Source organism: Nerophis ophidion, linkage group LG02, assembly GCF_033978795.1.
Source record: "Nerophis ophidion isolate RoL-2023_Sa linkage group LG02, RoL_Noph_v1.0, whole genome shotgun sequence".
Taxonomy (NCBI): Eukaryota; Metazoa; Chordata; class Actinopteri; order Syngnathiformes; family Syngnathidae; genus Nerophis; species Nerophis ophidion.
The window spans coordinates 21,795,760-21,818,224 of record NC_084612.1 but is presented as its reverse complement, the minus strand read 5'-3'; the positions used below and the strand labels follow the sequence as shown (position 1 = coordinate 21,818,224).

The following is a 22,465-nucleotide window of genomic DNA, read 5'->3' as shown; positions in this document are numbered from 1 at the left end:
TAAGGCGCCCCTTAAAAAATGGGAAAAAGGTAAACGCTGGGGAAGGATGAGTAAAAAAATACAATCCAGGCTGGGCTCCTAAAGGGGCCCAGTTCGGAATGAGAAAAAACCTCCATAGCAAAGCACATATACATATTACAACATACATCTCGAGATATCTAGCAACAGAGGGAAGGTAGTTCAAGGTCATGGTGGTAGGTCGCAGCTCTCAGGCGATGACCATCCATTCATCACCCCTAGGAGATTTGCGTCGAAGGCGTTGGATTAGGGAGACGGGGGGGTGTATGTGTGGCGTATATTTTTTTGTGGATGTGTGTGTGTATATAAACCCATAGTGTGTCTCTGTTCCGCGGCCTTGATGTATTTGCCGTCGCTAGTCCAAAGTTCACAACAACAGGTGTGTGTCCATGAGAGACAAAAAAGGGAGTTTGTTGTGTCTTCGTTGCAGCGATCTTCGGGAGAGTCTCGAAGCCAGGGAAACAATCCAAGTTAAAATGATTTGTATGCGAGTGAAAATAAAAATTTGCTTTTCACTCTAAAATTGTCTATGGCTGGTCCTTAAAAAACTGCGGGGTAGACAGTCCGATGTAAACCACAGTTCTTCCCGCATCCTCCAATCATTTGTGGCAGCTTTGAGGTACTTTGAAAACTGCCAGCAACTTCCAATTTGTCGACAAACCAGAGCAACGCTTACTCCAATCAGCAGATGTCCTGTTGTCATAATTCCGAATAGGTGGATATCGTCACGTCCTCGACAGAAAAGGGTCGCTAGGCACGCGGTCCTCCTTCTTCTCCCAAGAGTCCGTCGTGTGTCCAGCAACAACCGCTTCGTCACGACAGCAGGTTCCCCCAAACCCAAGATCTTGTCAATTTTGTTGAGGCCAGTTAAATAGTTCCAATGTTTAGATTTGGAGAGCAGTGCAAAAAGAGGCAATGAGAAAGTTAAGACAAGACAAAACAAAGAAGCAACCAGAAGAGATAAGGGAGAGGAAAGGGGAGCGTCCACCCTCGATGAGTGCCAGAGAGAAATACACCAATTGTGGTGTATTGAGATTTCAATGGCCAAAAACAATATATGTTTTGATGAAGTTATTTGAGGTGTAGATGCAGTAAGTTTTTAGTTGAAAAAAATTAAAACCTTGTGACTGTGAAATAAATAGTGGTTACTAGAGACTGCAGGTGAAGTTTCTTATACCCCTGTTATTTCTTGTTAGGGAATTGGGTATAAATGAATTAGGGATACAACAATAAATGCCCAAAATAAAGAGCAGGGGGTCCATCATCTGCCGGTGGTTTGGCTTCAAGTGGGAAGATATTCAGCAGACAACAGCAATATGTAAAGTATGCAGCTGAAGTGTTACTACAAAAAGGTAGCAACACAATTATTTAGTTCATTCATTTATAAAAGTCACCCGTGAGAGAATGAAGAGTATTTAATAAATACACTTTTGGTCAATTGACTTAGTTGTGATTTCCCTCTCTGCATGAAAGTTTAAAAGTAGCATATATTAATGCAGTATGAAGAAAAATGTTTTAATGTAGACACATAGAATCATCATACTGCTATGATTATATGCATCAAGTGTTCATTCAAGGCCAAGGCAAAATATCGTAATCTATATCATATATCGCATTACGGCATAAAAATATTGCAATATTAATAAAAGCCAATATCGCCCAGCCCTACTGTATGGCACTTCCCATGGTGTCTAACTTAGCCAGCACTCTGGGATAGAAGACTGGTTCTCGGCTGACTGTGCGGAAGAAACCCTCAGACGTTTAACAGGCTGAATGACGACACCAGCAAGCTCTGTGGAGCGCTACGAGCTGGATGTGTTATGCTATATTGTGTTCAGCCCATCCACTGCACCTGGGTCCATTTCCAGCTGTCTTGACTCCGTCTTGCTCCTCCACCCCTGCCCCAGTCCTGTGGCGTGGGGCACGTGGCGAAGTGGCAGGTGTGGACTTCACTGGAAGCCACAGTCACAAACTCCCTTTTTAGGTATGCACTGCTTACCTCCTGGCATGAGGAACAGGCTATATAAGGTACCCCAAAAATTGCCTGCCTCACCTCTTCATGGCCAGCTAACTGCAGCTGGCACGAGTCCCATTACCAGCAGTAAGAAACAAGGAAACAAGAAAAAGGTGACACCGATCACCCTTAATGCATGGAATGTGCGCACACTTTTTGTTGGGGCTGGTGACCTTTTAAGACTTGAGAGGAGAACTGCCCTGATCGCCAGAGAGCTGGACCGGTACGGCATCCAGATCGCTGCTCTCAGCGAGACACATCTAGCTGGAGAGGGACAGTTGACAGAGACTGGTGCTGGCTATACATTCTTCTGTATAGGCCTAACTGAAGCAGAGCGGCGTGAGGCAGGAGTTGGCTTTGCCATTAAATCCAACTTGGTCAGTAAGCGGCGGCACTTCCCAAAGGTGTCGATGACCGCCTGATGACGCTGCGTCTGCCTCTTACAGGAACACACTCTGCCATTCTCATCAGTGCCTATGCTCTCACGATGATAAACTTACACGATGTGAGGGAAAGTTCTATGAAGACATGAACGCTACCATTGCGGCAGTGCCCAGGGCAGACAATCTCATCATCCTCTGTGACTTCAATACCAGTGATCACAAGTCCCCTGCAAAAATGGCATGGGCAGCTGTAACAGCAATGCACCCTTCTACTGGAGACCTGTGTGGCACATGAGCTCTTGATCACCAACTTAGTTTTCCGCCTCCAAAAGCGCAACAGGACCTCTTCGATGCATCCCAGCTCAAGAGACTGGCACTTACGGGACTATATCATCATGAGCCAAAGGGACAGACAGGATGTCAGGGTTACAAAGGCGGTGTGCGATGCAGAGTGCTGGACTGACCATAGACTCCTTGTGTCTAAGCTCAACATCAAGATCCATCCTACCAGAAGGTTCCAAACCTCCGAAGCGCTTGAACGTTTCCAGGCTCACCAATGCCTCTGTCAAGCAATCCCTGACTGAAGAGCTCACCAGCAAACTTCAGGACCTGAAACCCTCTGGGAACGTCAAGGAGGACTAGGCTGTGTTCAGAGACACCGTCCACACTGCTGCTCTCAATGCAGTAGGACCTACAGCCCGCAGGCAACAGGACTGGTTTGATTAGAACAATGATCAAATCACAGATCAAAGAGCTCCAGGAGAAAAATTGTCTGCACAAAGCCCACTTCAGTGATCCAACATCCTCTCAAAAACAGTCTGCCCTCAAGAACAACAAAATAATCATCTAGCAGGAGCTGTGTCGGATGCAGGACGACTGGCTCTGCAGAAAATCTGACGAGATCCAGTCCTATGCAGACCAAAATGACAGTAAGAAGTTCTATAGCACCCTAAAAGCCATCTACGGGGCCCACAACATCAAGATTTCCCCATCTCCTCAGTGCTGATGGCAGCACACTGGTCAAAGACAGAGAGAAGATCCTTGAGCACTGGGCTAAGCACTTCCACTGTGTTCTCAACCGCTCCTGAGTTATCAATGACGAAGCCATTGCACTCCTCCCTCAAGTCCCAGTGAACACCTCCCTTAAGGAACCACCAACGGAAGCTGAGGTCATCAAAGCCATCAGAGGAGTTCCAAATAGCAAAACATCTGGTGCTGATGCAATTCCAGCATAAATCTACACAGCTGGTGGACAACCTCTGACCAAACTATTGGTAGACCTATTTCGCTCCATGTGGAACCAGGGGACGCTGCCACAGGAGTTCAAAGATATCTTTATCGTCCACCTATACAAATGCAAAGGCAACAGGCAAAACTGCAACAACCACTGCGGCATTGCTCTGCTGTCTGTAGCAGGAAAGATCCTGGCCAGTATTCTGCTGAACCGCCTGACGGAACATCTCGAACGCTAAGACCTCCTGCCGGAGACCTAATGCGGATTCAGGCAAGGTCGTGGTACAGTCGACATGATCTTTGCTCCTCGCCAACTCCAAGAGAAGTGCCGAGAGCAGAACGTCAGTCTTTACTCCATCTTTGTAGATTTGACGAAGGCCTTCGACACTGTCAGCCGAGAGGGAATCTGGAAGATCATGGCCAAGTTTGGCTGCTCTAAAATCTTCATCAACATGGTTCGTGAATTCCATGATGGAATGCAGGCACGTGTCCAGGACAACGGTGCATAATCTGAGCCTTTCTATGTGAAAAATGGAGTCAAATAAGGCTGTGTTCTGGCACCCTCTCTGTTCAGCATGATGTTCTCAGCCATACTGACATGCTGTCCAGGGACATGGGGATAGACCCGCGCTACCGCACTGATGGCAAGCTGTTCAATCTGCGAAAACTCCAAGCAAAGACTAAAGTACAGACCACCAAGGTTCGCGACTTCCTCTTTGCAGACGACTGTGTCCTTAATGCTTCCAATGAGCTGCAAATGCAACTGAGCATGAACAACTTCGCCATAGCATGCTCAGACTTTGGACTCATCATCAGTACAGAGAAAATCAAGGTGATGCATGAACCTCCTCCTTGAGCCCCGTACACTGAGCCCCTTGTCAGCGTAAATGGTGAAGACCTCAAAGCTGCTGAAAAGTTTGTCTACCTGGGTAGCATCTTGTCACGCGTGGGCAACACCAACGAGGAGGTCATGCATAGGATAGCACATGGAGGTGCTGCCTTCGGTCGACTCCGCATTTTTATCTGAGACCGCATAGGGCTTAGCCTACGGACCAAACTTAAGGTCTACCGTGCTGTTGTCCTACCCGCCCTGCTGTATGCCCGTGAGACCTGGACTGTATACAGCCGGCATGCAAAACAGCTTAACACTTTCTACATGATCCCTCAGGAGGCTACTCAACATCAGGTGGCAGGACAATATCCCAGACACTGAGGTCCTCCATAGGGCTGAGATGGAGAGCATCTATTCCATCGTCAAGCTCTCCCAGCTGAGATGGGCTGGCCATGTCTGCCGCATGTCAGACGAACGCCTATCAAAAAGACTCCTGTATGGTGAACTGCACCATGGAAAGCGCTCATGCGGCGGTCAGCAGAAACGCTTTAAGGACACCCTAAAGGTCAGTCTCAAGGGCTGTGGTCTGGACCCAGAGACCTGGGAAGCCAATGCCCAACATCGTTCCAACTGGCGCTCTGCAGTCTGGCATGGTATAGCAGACTGCGTTAATTAAGATTATCAATATCATAGATACAGGAGAGAACAAAAAATGCTGAGAATCTGAATGTGATTTAAATTGGTGCCTCAGGCTCAGCGGTAGTGTTGAAAACCATATTGTTATTTCCCGCCTATACTGTTTGCAGAAAATGGAGCTTCATCAAAACCTTTTTTATGAAGAAGAGAATGAATATGTGCACTTTTAACTCCCAAACACCAATCCCTCGACTAATTAGCAGGCTGGGAGAGAGGTAGCATAATGCAACATTGAATACTAAGAAAAGAAAGGGGAAATAAATCCTCCCCCTTTTCATTTGCTATGGTAATATTTCCTGATCACATACTCTGTGTGGCTATGAGAACAAGTTGTTAGGGGACGCTAGAGAGACAGGGGAGAAGTCTGTGCAGAAGGAGGGAGGTGGGAAAATGAGAGAAGACATGGACTCGCAAGAAGAAGGGTGTGAAGTTGGAGGTACTATTAAGGTTGAGGAGACGAAAGAGGCATGATAAGAGCAACTGCAAAACTGACTACCGTACATCTTGTTCTTGAACTCATCCCCAGTGGATGAGACCGAGAAGACAACATGAGCTGTCTACTCAAAGAGAAAAGAAAGCACTTGGATTCACTTTGATTTAAGAATTGTTTTAGGACATTGCACCCACTATGGATGGGCAAGCAAATGCTAAGCTGAATAGATTTGCAGAGAGAAAGTGGCAGGAATAATAATACAAAAACAGATGTAGACTCACAAAAATGCAAACATTCAAATTGATGTGCAGGACATTTTACCGACTGAAGTGTATTCATGTGTGCAAGTGTATGTGTGTGTGAGTGTGCCCGTGTTTGTGTGTGCATCATGTCTCTGGAGAATAGCCTGCTGCCTTATATAATTTTGTTAATAATTACCCCCAAAAGGAAGGACCCTCTCACCAGAAATACAGACAGGTAAACATATTAGTTCTTGTTTCTTTTCAGGGAGAGGCATTATTTTGTGTTTTAAGGTTTCAACTATTTTTATACTCTGTATGCCAGCAGTATGATGATGTATGCTTGTCATCTCTGTTGTTGGGCTCACTTTGGAGTTTTTCCTCATTTGAACACCAATATAGACTGAATTAACGTATTGGACTTACTCATTGTTAACCTCAAACAGTTGTATATACCTACATTAGCTAAAAACGGAATATGATAAATATGGAATTTGTCCTCCTTTATGGCCTTTGGCTTGTTAACGGAGTAGATAAACTTTTTCCACAAAGTTCAAGCCAAAATGTCTTGCCAAGAGGAAGAGTTGATACACGCCCACGTGGCGTCAAAGTCCTGGAGGCCTCGAGCACATGAGGGGTCCTGGGGCCCCATGTATTAAGAGTTGCGGGGATTTCCTACTAAAAATAAGCGTGTGCTCAAACCCAGAAAACAGCATACGAAAGAAAAAAATTCAGATGTAGTGAAGTGTGCACACGCACTAGTCTATGCACATTTCTTTGTTACTTTCCAATCAACCTGGAATTGATGGCAAATGTAATTCATATTGAAATTAGCCACGTGCCTGAGTTCCGTACACTGTCAGTCACAATTCATTGGGAGGTGTTTCTTTCTGGTGTTGCGAGCGAACAACAGAGGAGTGAGATTGTGAGCCTGTGCGAAGAGGACCGCACACCGGCTGAAATAGAAAAGAAATGGTCGGGTCAGATAAAGTGGTGCTTCAACCCATTTAAAAAGATAGTTATGGCAATGATACATACAATCTTTGAAGAGGTGGGTGGTTTGATCAACCCAAAGACCTGCTCAGTGGCCTTGTGGTTAGAGTGTCCGCCCTGAGATCGGTAGGTCGTGAGTTCAAACCCCGGCCAAGTCATACAAAGACTATAAACATGGGACCCATAACCTCCCTGTTTAGCAGTCAGCATCAAGGGTTGGAGTTGTGGGTAAAATCGTCAAAAATTATTCCCGTGCACATTCACCGCAGCTGTATACTGCTCCCCTCACCTGGAACAAAGTGATGGGTCAAATGCAGAGGATACATTTCACCACATATAGTGTGTGTGTGAGACAATCATTGGTACTTTAGCTTTAAATATAAACTCAATTTGTATAATTCACAGCAAAATGCGTTCATATAATGGCCTGCTCACAGCCAGATTAGTTTTATATTAAAATTATGTAATAATTGGCTTGCAATCTTTTAAATTTAAACATGCCAGTGCTATCAAAAAGGATACGAAAGACTTTGACTCCTGTTTGATTATTTAATGTGTATTATTACAACACAGGAGAGCTACTTGGTGTAGCAGCCACGTGACACATTGACGGCCCATTCCTTCGCAGTCCCCATGTGTCTGCAAACTTTTCACTGCCTGGACAAAAATGTGCGTACGTAAAGCATGAAGTTGCTGTAAACCACCGCACATTTCCACGCTCATTTAACTCTTAATACATTCCATCTTTTCCGTGAAAAAAAACAAAGGCCAGGTTTTTGTCCGTACGCAAGCTAATATATAGTCATGATTCTAATAATAATGTATTATTATAAATCATGGTATCCACTGATGATAATCCTATATTGTGTTTATCAGATCATCTCTACCTTACACTCGGAAATTAAGGGAAACTTGACATTTTTATAATCAAATTTTAAGGAATAATGACAGGTTATATGATTTTTTTTTAATTCGTATTCTGGCCTCTTTACTTTTTTTTGTTGTTTTTTTTCATTAAAAAAAAACAAAATTATTTAGGGAGGTTTATCTAGATGTATTCTAGATATGTTAAACCCGTTTAAAAAAAATCAATAACCTGATTTATTGATAAATCTGTTTTAAAAGCTGGTTTCAACCAAATCCATGCAATGATTCTTTTTTTTTTTTGTGCAAGTTGACATATAAGGGTACCTGCGTATAGGAAGGCAATGTTGAGTTTAGGTTGGGATGGGGTGCCAGTCTTGTTTGTGGTGGCCCAGAATTTAGTGGTACACCCCTTCTATGCGGGCATCGCCTGATTAATTATAGATAATAAGAAATGTGTTTTTGATATGTTTAACATTTTTTCTACTTACTGTATTTTTCAGATTATAAATCGTTCCGGAGTATACGTCGCACCGGCCGAAAATGCATAATAAAGGAGGAAAAAAACATATATACGTCGCACTGGAGTATAAGTCGCATTTTGGTGGGAAATTTATTTGATAAAATCCAACACCAAGAAAGGGAATTTACAATAAACAAAGAATAGTGAACAACAGGCTGAATAAGTGTACATTGTATGACTCATAAATAACCAACTGAGAACGTGCCTTGTATGTTAACGTAACATATTATGGTAAGAGTCATTCAAATAACTATAACATATAGAACATGCTATACGTTTACCAAACAATCTGACACTCCTAATCGATAAATCCCATGAAATCTTCTTCCTCGATGTCGCTTCTAAACATATCTGCCAACTCCAAAGGTATGCGCCGCTTCCTCTTGTCGTTTTCTGCTGCATATTTCACTACGTCCAGCTTGTAATCTGCAGTAGTACATGATTTCCTTTTCCAATTTTTGTTCAGCCCTTCTCAGTTTTTATAAGTTACCGCAAACGATGAAATTATCCATTTTAATAGCTACGGCAGTTAGCATTCCATGACCCACAATGCACTTCTGCCATGACCCTCCCCCGCCAAGTTCTTATTGGTTGACGTGTGTGTGACGATTGCTGACATTTTCTTGGTCTCTTCCACGAATTAGATAAATAATATTATTTGAAATTGTGTAATCTGCAGTACATGATTTCCTTTTCGGTCCAATTTTTGTTCAGCCCTTCTCAGTTTTTATAAGGTACCGCCAACGATGAAATGATCCATTTTAATAGCTACGGCAGTATCATATAGCACAAAGCAGTTAGCATTCCATGACCCACAATGCACTTCTGCCCTGATAAGAATTCTGACAGAATTCTTATTGGTTGACGTGTATGTGACGATTGCTGACGTGTGTGTGACGACTGCTGACATTTTCTTCGTCTCTTCCAAGAATGAAATAAATAATATTATTTGATATTTTACGGTAATGTGATCATTTCACACATAAGTCGCTCCGGAGTATATGTCGCACCCCCGGCCAAACAATGAAAAAAACTGCGACTTATAGTCTGAAAAATACGGTATTTATTAGTCTGTTGTTCTGCTTTTTATTTAACAAAACAGAGATATTTTCTTCATTTCTGTTCACATCAGTTTCCTCCAATTTTCCTCCACTTGCTGACTAATTTAAAACATAGGAGCCCATCCCACCCTACCCCCAATTTCCATCTGCTCCCTACCCCCTGTACACCCTCCTCTTTGTGTCATACCTAATAGGCCCAGTGCAGGTCTGCATGTGTCACATTCGGGAGGAACTCCTGTGTTTTTTAATACATTTTTAATCCTAACCCATTTGATGCCCCCCTTGTCCACCATAATTTGTACTGACTGCTGAACAAAATCAAAGGCCTTGTAACTCTCTTCTGCTGCTGCACTTTGCTACGGAAAAATGCATTTTTTATTTCACATCACCTCCTCCTATCCACCCCCCCACGTTCTCTCTCATGTACACACACACACGCACACGCACACTTACACACACACCTTTCTATGTTTATTTTGACATGAAAGTGGGCCTGTGAGCGAGCTGGCTGTTGCAAGTCATTCCTCATTAACAGCCTGATTTCCCTGCGCTGAGTGAATGTGTCCATTTGTGTGTAAATGTACAGTCTCCTATTATAACAAGTATACTATCTCAGTGTTCGCTATTCACTTGTGTTTATTCTTCTCTGTCTCTGTCTCTCTGGATTTTGATTAACACGGGCTGTTGATTTCTGTCTTGAGCTTTCTTTCGCCTACTGTGACTCATTAATTGCATTTTTTTTTAATTATATACATGCCACTGTTTTTCTGCATAGACAAGGGGTGCCCAAAGTGGGGCTCGGGAGCCACATTTGGCCCACTTTCCTGTTTCATTTGGCCCACCAAAAGAATGGCTTTCCAAATTCTGTACATATTTATACTGACCTCTTCAAGCTCCCACAATCATTGATGACATGTCTGCAAGGTTAGCTAGTTGCCAATAATCCATATGAACTTTATATTATTAAATTTACATTTGAATGCTGCTTATTGTATAGGGGTGGGACCAGACAAACTGCTTCTTCCCACTCCTTTTGGACGGTCGATAAACATTTTCCAAATGAAATTAATTACCGTATTTTTTGGACTATAAGTCGCGTTTTTTTTTTTTTTGTAGTTTGGCCGAGGGTGAGACTTGCCCAAAGTATAACTTTTTTTTTTTTTTTTTTTGGCCGGGTCTCACCCCCCCGCTGGACTGTGGAGAAGACTGCGACTTATAGTCCAAAAATAGGGTATTGACCGATTGATAGATTTAAATTTAAGCTGTTTTTGTTTCACACTTAAAATTGCTGTGTTTTCACTTTGGCCCTTTGAGGCAAAAGGTTTGGGCACGCCTGGCATAGACCATGGGTTTTTAAAGTCAGACCCTGCCCTCTGGAGAGGATACAATACAAAGCGGGTCTCCCCGAGTCCCCCCCCCCCAATTTTTTTAATACTGTATTTTCTGCTCACTCTGAGCTTTATTTTGCCCTGAACACGTGTTTTCCTTATTTATCTCAAGCTGTTATGCCTCCATTGAGGTCTTCAGGTGCATCCTTCTTTAAAAATCACTGCTAGAGATGTTCTCATTCCATTAAGTAACAATACATTCTATTTGATTTCATATTACCTTTTGGTCTGCAGGTCTTCATTATTAATTTGATAGACCGTCAAAATCCACAATATTAATAGCATTATGTGAAACTATGATTACTTTGTATTTGGGCTATCAAAATGAACAAGTAAGTGTTGTATTATTTATGTGTAAGTGCAGACTAATCACACAATTTATTTTGAACACAAGCAGTATGCTCCCTTTTACCTTAAATTTGGATGGACACCTAAAATATTGTTATACGTTCAGTGATCAGATCAATACATACGTAAGTGCAAAGATGATATGCTGGTGTGCTTGCTGGCAAAGGACTTTAGATGAAACTGTTATCAAATTTGAGCAAATACAAGACATGCATATAATTAAAACGTTTTTTTTTAATTCCTAGAAAAAATATTCAGTCCTTTTTAAGCTAATTTAAATCATCCATCAATTAATAACCTGTGATTGATCATTATTAATCCAAATGTAAAAGTGTGATTAATCTGATTGCAAATGCCTTTGCTAAACACCCAAAACAATCAGCGTTTATGCAGCTGTACAAATATTTCACATTGTCCAAATGGGTTTGAGTCCCTGAAATTTAAGGTATAGATGGCAAAAAGCATTTTTTTTGTGATGACTAGTTAAATACATTTATGTAATAAATTGTGTATTGTTTCCAGTGCCAGCGCTGCGCCCCCCTCTACAACGACAAACCCTTTCGGTCAGGTGATCACCTGCAGCCAATGAACTGCCGGCCTTGCCAGTGTCATGGTCATGCCCATTCCTGTCACTATGAAGCCCAGGTGGATGACCAACCAGCAGAGCAATACCTGGGTGGGGGAGGAGTCTGTGACAACTGCACGCACAATACAACTGGTAATGTATTGTGCACCATTTAACTCAAGTGTTTGATCATTAAAAATGTACTTCTTGAGTTACTAATGTGAGAGTAGGAGATGAAAATAAGTTGATTTATATATTTTCTGGTATATACATTTTAAGTGTCTGCACATCGAGATATAAGGCATGACGTTTTATTCATTGAGTAATTTATTGCAAGTGCTTGTTGAAGCTGGAAGGGCGACGTCCTTTCATCAACCTGCTGCCGTTTGGTCTGTTTGTACTCGTCAGTCCAGCATTTTATTTCTAGCCAAGTCACTTTTACCACTGAGACAAATGACGTTGAAGCCTAAATGTTTTATAGCTTGAGAGGCTCTCTTAATCTTTAAATGTTTTTTTTCTAGCTAGTCCCTTGATTCCTGGCACTATTTTTACCCATTTTCTATCTCTTGATTAGGTAAGAACTGTGAGCAGTGCATAAGTGGGTTTTTCAGGTTGGAGCAGTCCAATCCGGCTTCAGTTCATGTATGCCAGCCCTGTGACTGCCATACTGCTGGAACCATCAATGGCAGCACTGAGTGTTTCCAGGTGACACAATTATTTGACTAATGTGCATATTCAGTTTTCAAGAGAGAAAATGTCATTTGTTGGAAATTCAAAGGAACGAGAGGGACAAGCATTAGAAAATTAATGAATGGCACTTCAGGTGAAACAAAATGTTAGTATCGTGCTTGGTTTGTTTATTGCAGCAATTAGATTTTTAAGGTGAAACTGATATATAATAGGTTCATTTGTTGCAACTGAAAATATTTTAAATATTTTTGATGATTAAGGTTTACCACTTATAGAAACCTCAAATTGAGAATCTCAGAAAATGTTGGGTTTTAAAAAACTGGAAGCCCATCCATCCATCCATCCATCCATCCATCCATCCATCCATTTTCCCACCGCTTGTCCTTTCCGCGATCACGGTGAGTGCTGGACACTGGCAGAAGGCAGGGTAGACCCTGGCAAAATCGCCACCTAAACTGTAAGCCATGATCATCAAAATGTTAGGAAATGATAGCTGGACATATCTCACTTTGCATGTAATGAGTTAACTTTATATTACATATTCGGTTCACAACTGAAATTAAATTGCGGACACGAATGGACTTTGGCACGATATTGTATTTTTTTATTGTTTATTTTACCTGCATTTATTGCAATTTTTTTCTTCCCTTTTTATCATGTCGTCATCACTGCTCATCACTATCTTTCCTGCGCCTCATATCTTCAGGTTGGAGGCCATTGTCCATGCAAGACTGCTGTTAGAGGACGCCGCTGTGCTAACTGCTTACCTGGCTGGCATGGTCTTCAAGCCTCCAATCCTGAGGGCTGCCGTCGTTGTAACTGCAGCGACTTGGGCACTGTCAACTCCTCTACAGGAAGTGGTCCCAGCTGCAACCAGCAGACAGGACAGTGCCGGTGTAAAGCCCATGTTACAGGTAAAGTGCACGCATTCACTGGCCACTACATTGGGTACGCTTTATTATTTGGAGCATTGTGATTTTTCGTATTTGAAATATTTTTTCCCGAAGAAGAAATATTGCAAATGATTGGTTCCATGGTCAAACTCTGTAGGTTAGCTTGATGCCCCAAGACTAACTCTTCCGCTTCTTTGCTGAAGAAAGGGGAAAAAAATCACTCCAGATGCTGCTCTTCGTTGTGTCAATATTTACTAGAAAACTCAAACATTATTCCACCTTTCAAAGTGATAACGATGTAGAAATAAAAAAGAGGTATATGAAGAAATATAGCAATGAAATAAGAGAAAGTAGTAGTGTATGTGGCTCCACTTCACTATACCTGACTGCATTAGTGTCCAAAATTTTTCCACACACAGATCCTTCCGCCTTACATGCACAACATACTCTTCAATTTAATAAGACATATAAAATAGTACATATCTAAATTATTGACACAAACATAATAATTTACAATACATTAAAGTCTGACTTTGTTACCTTAAACATGCATTATAACATTTCCATATTTAAATAAAGTAAATATTCCCTTTTAATCTTAATAACCATAAAGCATCCATCCATTCCCTACCGCGGTGTTTTTCGACCACTGTGCCGTGGCACACTAGTTTCCCGTGAGATATTGTTTGGTGTGCGGCGGGAAATTATGTAATTTCACCTAATTGGGTTAAAAATATTTTTGCAAACCAGTAATTATTGTCTGTATTGTCAAGAGCTTGGTACAGTAACTGTGTAATACACTTCCATATCAGTAGGTGGCAGCAGGTAGTTAATTGCTTTGTAGATGTCAGGAACATCTGCGATGAGGTTGCGACTTGTCCAGGGTGTACACCGCCTTCCGCCCGATTGTAGCTGAGATACGCTCCAGCGAACCCAAAGGGAATAAGCGGTAGGAAATGGATGGATGGATGTCGGGAACATGGTTTGTTTAGATCAGGGGTCGGCAACACATAATGTTGAAAGAGCCATATTGGACCAAAAATACAAAAACAAATCTGTCTGGAGCCGCAAAAAAATAAAAGCCATATTACATATAGATAGTGTGTCATGAGATATACATTTAATTAAGAGGACTTAAAGGAAACTAAATGAGCTCAAATATAGCTACAAATGAGGCATAATGATGCAATATGTACATATAGCTAGCCTAAATAGCATGTTAGCATCGATTAGCTTGCAGTCATGCAAGGACCAAATATGTCTTATTAGCACTCCACACAAGACAATAACATCAACAAAACTCACCTTTGTGCATTTACGCACAATGTTAAAAGTTTGGTGGACAAAATGAGACAGAAAAAGAAGTGGCATAAAACACTTCCGAGAAAGTCGGAGAAAGTTGTACATTAAAACAAACCACTATGAGTTCAAGGACCGCCAAAATTAGTAGGACAAAACGGCGCTCGCCAAATCCTCGAATTAGTGAAGCATGTTTAATACAAACCGTGTGCTTTATAACAATGAGGGAGGTTTGTGTCATGTTTGTCCTCCTGCTGAAACCATATTAAAACAAAAAAAATATTTTTTTTCTTCATTTTTTTAAAAATTTTTCATACATTTTTGAAAAAACTCCAGAGAGCCACCAAGGCGCCGCTAAAGAGTTGCATGCAGCTCTAGAGCCGCGGCTTGCCGGCCCCTGGTTCAGATAGATAGATAGATAGATAGATAGTACTTTATTGATTCCTTCAGGAGATTTCCCTCAGGAAAAAAAAAAAAATCTCATTTCAATATGCAGACAACAGCAGGAGGCAGCGCGCAGATAAAAAGGTATCTAATATTTAAACCAAAAAATAAACAAAAGGCATTAAAGCTGAGGGGTGGCTTTGCAAGACGAAACTAAAACTGAACTGGCTGCAATGTTAACAAAAACAGAATGCTGGACGACAGCAAAGACTTACAGGGCGTGGAGCAGACGGCGTCAACAAAGTACATCCATCCATGACAATCAACAACCAAATAGGAGCAAGAGACAAGAACTAAAACAATACACACAGGAAAACAGCAAACAACTCAAAATAAGTCAGGGCGTGATGTGACAGGTGGTGACAGTGCACCTACTTTGAGACGAGCTATAGTGATGCATTGTTAGTTATGGTTTGAATTTATATCCAACAATTGCGAAGACGACTTTTTTACTGTCAATATCGGCAGCGGAGTTAAAATTTTTTATGTTTTCTGCTAGTGGTGTGCCTCCGGATTTTTTCAATGAAAAAAAAGCGCCTTGGGTTAGAAAAGGTTGAAAAACACTGCTCTACCGCTTGTCCCTCTCGAGAACGCGGGGTGGCTGGAGCTTATTCCAGCTACATTCGGGCTGAAAGCGGGCTACACCCGAGACAAGTTTCCATCTCATCACAATAAAGCATATTTTATACAAATGTTAATTATTATAAATGAAATAGTACTTAGGTTCCTACACTGTCGCCATCATAAAACCCTATTGACTGTAGAAGCAAATATTTGTATAATGCTTAACTGTAAAAGAAGTGTACCACTAAGTAAAGAAGTATATGACACAAAACCCCCGATGAATTGTGTACATCCATCCATCCATCCATCCATCCATTTTTTACCGCTTATTCCCTTTGGGATCACGGGGGGCGCTGGTGCCTATCTCAGCTACAATTGGGCGGAAGGCGGGGTACACCCTGGACAAGTCGCCACCCGATCGCAGGGCCAACACAGATAGACAGACAACATTCACGCAATTTAGTGTTACCAATCAACCTATCCCCAGTGCATGTCTTTGGAAGTGGGAGGAAGCCGCAGTACCCGGAGGGAACCCACGCATTCACGGGGAGGACCTGCAAACTCCACACAGAAAGATCCCGAGCTCGGGATTGAACCCTGACTACTCAGGACCTTCGTATTGTGAGACAAACCTACTAACCCCTCTGCCACCATGAAGCCCAAATTGTGTACATGCAGTGTGTAATTACTGCTCAAACTGTACTTAATGTTCGCTTTAAGGTGTACAATCCATCCATCCATCCATCCATCCATCCATCTTCTTCCGCTTATCCGAGGTCGGGTCGCGGGGGCAGCAACCTAAACAGGGAAACACATACTTCCCTTTCCCCAGCCACTTCGTCTAGCTCTTCCCGGGGGATCCCGAGGCGTTCCCAGGCCAGCCGGGAGACATAGTCTTCCCAACGTGTCCTGGGTCTTCCCCGTGGCCTCCTACCGGTTGGATGTGCCCTAAACACCTCCCTAGGGAGGCGTTCAGGTGGCATCCTGACCAGATGCCCGAACCACCTCATCTGGCTCCTCTCGATGTGAAGGAGCAGCGGCTTTACTTTGAGTTCCTCCCGGATGGCAGAGCTTCTCACCCTATCTCTAAGGGAGAGCCCCGCCACCCGGCGGAGGAAACTCATTTCGGCCGCTTGTACCCGTGATCTTATCTTTTCGGTCATGACCCAAAGCTCATGACCATAGGTGAGGATGGGAACGTAGATCGACCGGTAAATTGAGAGCTTTGCCTTCCGGCTCAGCTCTTTCTTCACCACAACGGATCGGTACAACGTCCGCAGTACTGAAGACGCCGCACCGATCCGCCTGTCGATCTCACGATCCACTCTTCCCTCACTCGTGAACAAGACTCCTAGGTACTTGAACTCCTCCACTTGGGGCAGTGTCTCCTCCCCAACCCGGAGATGGCATTCCACCCTATTCCGGGCGAGAACCATGGACTCGGACTTGGAGGTGCTGATTCTCATTCCGGTCGCTTCACACTCGGCTGCAAACCGATCCAGTAAGAGCTGAAGATCCCGGTCAGATGAAGCCATCAGAACCACTTCATCTGCAAAAAACAGAGACCTAATCCAGCGGTCACTTAACCGGAACCCCTCAACGCCTTGACTGCGCCTAGAAATTCTGTCCATAAAAGTTATGAACAGAATCGGTGACAAAGGACAGCCTTGGCGGAGTCCAACTCTCACTGGAAATGTGTTCGACTTACTGCCGGCAATGCGGACCAAGCTCTGGCACTGATCGTACAGGGAGCGGACCCCCACAATAAGACAGTCCGATACCCCAAAAGTCCAATAACAAAACACCACTCGGGTTCAGATCCGGGCGTGTTTTTTGTTTGTCATTGCTAACCTGGGGATAGGTTGATTGGCAACACTAAATTGGCCTTAGTGTGTGAATTTGAGTGTGAATGTTGTCTATCTGTCTGTGTTGGCTCTGCGATGAGGAGGCGACTTGTCGGGCGTGTACCCCGCCTACTGCTCAAATACAGCTGAGATAGGCTCCAGCACCCCTGCAGCCCCAAAAGGGACATGCGGTAGAAAATGGATGGATGGAACTTGTCATTTAGCAGTCCGAACAGAGTATGTACTGCCTTCCTATTCTGACATACAGTCGTTGTCAAAATTGTACATAGACTTGTAAAGAACATAATGTCATGGCTGTCTTGAGTTTCCAAAAATTTCTACAAATCTTATTTTTTTGTGATAGAGTGATTGGAGAACATACTTGTTGGTTACAAAAAGCATTCATGAAGTTTGGTTGTTTTATTAATTTATTATAGGTCTACTGAAAATTTCACCAAATCTGCTGGGTCAAAAGTATACATACACCAATGTTGATATTTGGTTACATGTCCCTTGGCAAGTTTCACTGCAATAACGCGCTTTTGGTAGCCATCCACAAGCTTCTGGCAAGTTTCTTGTTGAATTTTTGACCACTCCTCTTGACAGAATTTGTGCAGTTCAGCTAAATTTGTTGGTTCTGTGAAATTGACCTGTTTCTTCAGCATTGTCCACACATTTAATTCAGGACTTTAGGGTGGCCATTCTAAAACTTTAATTCTAGCCTGATTTAGCCATTCATTTACCACCTTTGATGTGTCTTTGGGGTTCATTGTCCTGTTGGATCACCCAACTGCGCCCAAGACCCAACATCCGGGCTGATGATTTTAGGTTGCACTGAAGAATTTGGAGGTAATCCTCTGTCATTGTCCCATTTACCCTCTGTAAAGCACCAGTTACATTGGCAGCAAAACAGGACCAGAGCATAATACTACCACCGCTATGCTAGATGGTAGGAATTGGTGTTCCTAGGATTAAAGGCCTCACCTTTTCTCCTCCAAACATATTGCTGGGTATTGTGGCCAAACAGCTCAATATTTGTTTCATCTGATCACAGAATTTACCTCCAGAAGGTCTTATCTTTGTCCATGTGATGTCAAAAAGTGGTCCAAAATTCAAACAGAAGCTTACCAGAAGCTTGTGGATGGCTACCAAAAGCGCCTTACTGCAGTGAAACCTGCCAAGGGACATGTAACCAAATATTAAGATTACTGTATGTATACTTTTGACCCAGCAGATTTGGTCACTTTTTCAGTAGACCCATATTAAATTCACAAAAGAATCAAACTTCATGAATGTTTTTGTGACAAACAAGTATATGCAACAATCACTCTATCACAAACAAATAGGAGTTGTAGAAATTATTGGAAACTCAAGACAGCCATGACATTATGTTCTTTACAAGTGTATGTAAACTTTTGACCACGGCTGCATTTTTGATTTATCGGTAAATAAAGTAATCGTTATACAATGTGTTTAATATTTTCAGCATGATTTACACTACAGGTTTTAAGTGTTTTGCTAAGTCAAATATGTCTATAGCAGCATTAAAACACATGTAATCACATACCCTTAGGTGTACACAAACGGGCCTTAAGTTTTCTGCATCCTTCAAAGGTGTATTTTTACAGAAAAGTCAGGAGTTTCCAAACTTTCAACTATATTGCTGTTTAAATGCTACTGTAAGTAACAAAATGTCATTTAAAACATTAACGAATTTAAGCATTTTTGCAAGTAGATAAATTGTGTGCACACTCAAAATAGGCATGTGCGTACTCCCCTTTCATAAATACACACATCTATACCCCAAAGTGTTATGCCAGCCAAAATAAACAGGCTTTTCTGCTGGCGGTGCTTCCAGCCGTTGTGCGTCTCTTTGTGATAAATGGTTTCACTCTCTCCCCTGTGTGTCTTTGAAGAGCGAGCTTGTATGAAATGCAAAACCGGCCAACGCTCCTCAACTTAACGCATCGTGGTTATTGCTAAGCCTTGCTATCAAGGGCCCCTTCCTTCTGTGTGAGTGAGTCTGTGTGTGTGAAGACGTGTTAATGTGTGTAATGTCCGTTAAAGTATATGTGAAAGGAACGCCATGTGGACGTGACCATGTGTTCTTGCAATTTTGTTTTTCCAAGCTGTATCTATTTTATTTAAGAGTTTATTTGCGTGTGCCTGTGAGTGTGTGTATATTCAGTGATAGACTAAGCTGCCATTTAATTCTCTAATTCATTGCCAAGTTGATTAAAACAAACTGCTGCGGCCCCTTGTATTTCTCTCCCCCTCTCCCTCATACCAGACCTCGACTTCGCTTTCTTCTGTCCTTGTTTGTTTGCCCACTCCCACAGGTATTTTTTAGAAATGAGATTGGATTATGGCAATTTATTAACGCCAAGCTGATACTTTGAGCGGAGCGAAGGCAGGCATGCTTCAGAAGGAAGCCACTTGAGTGTGCGCACATGGGCACGCACACATTCACACGTCACGCACACACTCATGCGAGGTGCCAGAGTGCAGTGTGTGTATATAATAGTGTTTGAAATGGTGATGCATGAGCCTGTTAACTGGCTGGCAATTGATAAAAGGGCTGGATCAAGGCCTAAAACACACATTTACACAAAACTCTAAAAAAAAAAATTAATTTTCCTGATCTTATATGTATTTTTCTTACACTGTTTTGTAACGTGTTTATTGTCCTTTTACTTTTCTGTTTATTCGCCACTTTGTTGAAAAAGACTACTTCATTGATGCCAACTTAATGGTTTCATGATGTAATATTCTATTGTTTTAAATTCTGTAATTGTAATTTAATTGTTAAGGTGCATTACAGCGCAATACATCACAATAAATTCCTCGACATTACCACACATACTCATTTTTGCAGTTGTCTACTGGGCCTGCACTACTACGAAATATGATCTATGAAAATAAATTCTCATATTTATAAATGTATTAAAATAGAAGCACTGTGGGTAATGCCTAGTGTCTGCCACACACTTAGCAGAACAGGACAGTGAGGACACGTACACACACATGCACATACACACACGGCGCTGTGCAATAACACTGACGTATGTTCACACATTTATACCCGCCACATATGAACACGGGCTCCTTCATAAACGGCTGTGGGACTGTGTTGCCCCTAGGCATCCATTTAGGGACAGATTGCCTGTCATGGAATACGTATGGCATATTCAAATAAGCCCAGCTCATTCACCACCACATATCACACACTAACTAGCACATTAGTGCTGCCTCACTAAAACCTCCTGTATGAGCTGTCGACACAATCAGCATCACTTGAAAACTTAAAGATAAAGGTGTGTGTGTGTTTACAGGGAATTTTTGCAATAATTGTTTTGTGCTGCTCTGTATCAACAATCAGCCAATATATGCTGTGTGGTAATGCATAGTAAGTACATAAGGACCAGACATGGAGTGACTTTAAATTACATTTGCTGGGGTTGTGCTCAAAATTATTTGTAAAATATGCTAGCAAAGTAATACAGATATTGTCAAAGTTTTATAAACATAGGGCAAATGCTAAGATGTTTTGCCTTAAGGTGTACATGTCTTGCTTAAATTTTACAAACAAGTACTTGTCAGTCACCTTAAAGTGTGTAACAACTTTTGTTGTGATTCGAGTAAAGACCTTAAAGTTACAGTGGTTATTTTGTAGCACACATTGAGTAAGAAATTTCAAGTAAATTTAACTTACAGGGCCAACATTAATAATAAAAGTACAGGCATCACATTATGAGTGCATGTTTTGACAAATATTCCCTCTTTGTGTGCCTCGGTTCAGGAGTAAAAGAGTTGGCTACACAAAAATGAGGACACCCCATGTAGATTAATTAGTTTGGTTCAATTTGTTTGAAGAAGATATTACTTTTATTGTTTAAAAAACATTAATGATTTTTAATATAAACACTTAGGCAGTTGCAATATTGTCTCTTGAGGTGTTAAAAGGACCTCGTCTTTTTTGTTGGTGGTTGTTGGTAATTGAGTATATTTTAACGTTCTTCCATCTCTCTCTGTATTTCTCCGTCACCTTGCCTTTTCCCCTCTTCCGTTCTTCGTAGTTGCCTAATTTATTTATTTTCCTGCTCAGTGAAATTAAGTGTTTGGCCTTAGGTAAGTGATCCATCAAATGTAGAGGACCTGGCCCTAATAGTGGCAGTTTTATACACTCAACCACCATTTCTCTTGTTCACTCACGCACTCACACACACACACAAGTGGTTCTAACAGAGATGGACTTAACTCTCTTTTCCCTACTTAGAATCTATAATAATGTGTTTTCACTCACAGTTAACCCTGTTATGTATCAGGCTGCTCCTTTCTTCTTCCCTCCTCTCAGGTCTATCCTGCGATCGTTGTGAATTCGGTTATTGGAACCTGTCCCACCCAGAAGGCTGCATCCCATGCGATTGTGATCCCCTGGGATCACTCAGCCCATTCTGTGAGCCTGAGGGGGGGCAGTGTGAGTGTAAGGCTGGAGTAGGAGGCCAGCGGTGTGATTCCTGTGGACGCGGTTTAACTGGTTTAAGACTAGATGGAACCTGCACCCCCTGCAAGTGCTCAAAAGAAGGAACCATACCTGGAACAGACTGTGACCCTTACACGGGTCAATGTGTGTGCAAGGCAAGTTAATGATGCACACCATATTATAAATATTGTGCAATGAATTTTAGTTTCACTTTTACGAATCATAAAATACGATCTTGTATGTCTCAGCTCTCAAGTAGTATTTAATCAGCCATGACATGACATGCCTGAAACTGCTTCACAGTCAGCAGGATAGGAGATACGATAATAAACCGGCTTTTCATTGTGTTATGGTTGCCACACAACATGTTGCTACCAAGTTGGCATTAAATTTCATCTTCTTGTTTCCCCCTTTTTCATTTTTTAGGAACATGTGGAAGGCCGATTCTGTGACTCATGTCGTTATGGCTATCACACCTTGGAGTTGCGAAACTCCCTAGGCTGTCTGTCGTGCATGTGCGACATTAGCGGCACTGTGCTGGATGACGTATGTGATTCGTGGACAGGACAGTGCCCGTGCAGAGAGGGAGTAGAGGGGGCACAGTGCACCAACTGTGCCCCCAACTTCTATAACGCGACTTCAAATATTCAGAGTAAGA

At 42.2% G+C, this 22,465-nt stretch overlaps 1 protein-coding gene across 5 annotated transcripts in view; it reads left to right on the top strand.

The window, feature by feature from the left end:
- The window catches only part of ush2a (Usher syndrome 2A (autosomal recessive, mild)), a 400,820-nt gene that overhangs the window by 104,623 nt on the left and 273,732 nt on the right, over nt 1-22,465 (top strand). For all 5 annotated transcript variants that reach the window (XM_061879051.1, XM_061879076.1, XM_061879060.1 and 2 more), the window contains exons 13-17: nt 11,548-11,743; nt 12,165-12,295; nt 12,987-13,194; nt 21,679-21,962; nt 22,234-22,459. In XM_061879051.1, coding sequence (XP_061735035.1) covers nt 11,548-11,743; nt 12,165-12,295; nt 12,987-13,194; nt 21,679-21,962; nt 22,234-22,459 — 1,045 coding nt within the window. The remainder of the gene's footprint in view (nt 1-11,547; nt 11,744-12,164; nt 12,296-12,986; nt 13,195-21,678; nt 21,963-22,233; nt 22,460-22,465) is intronic.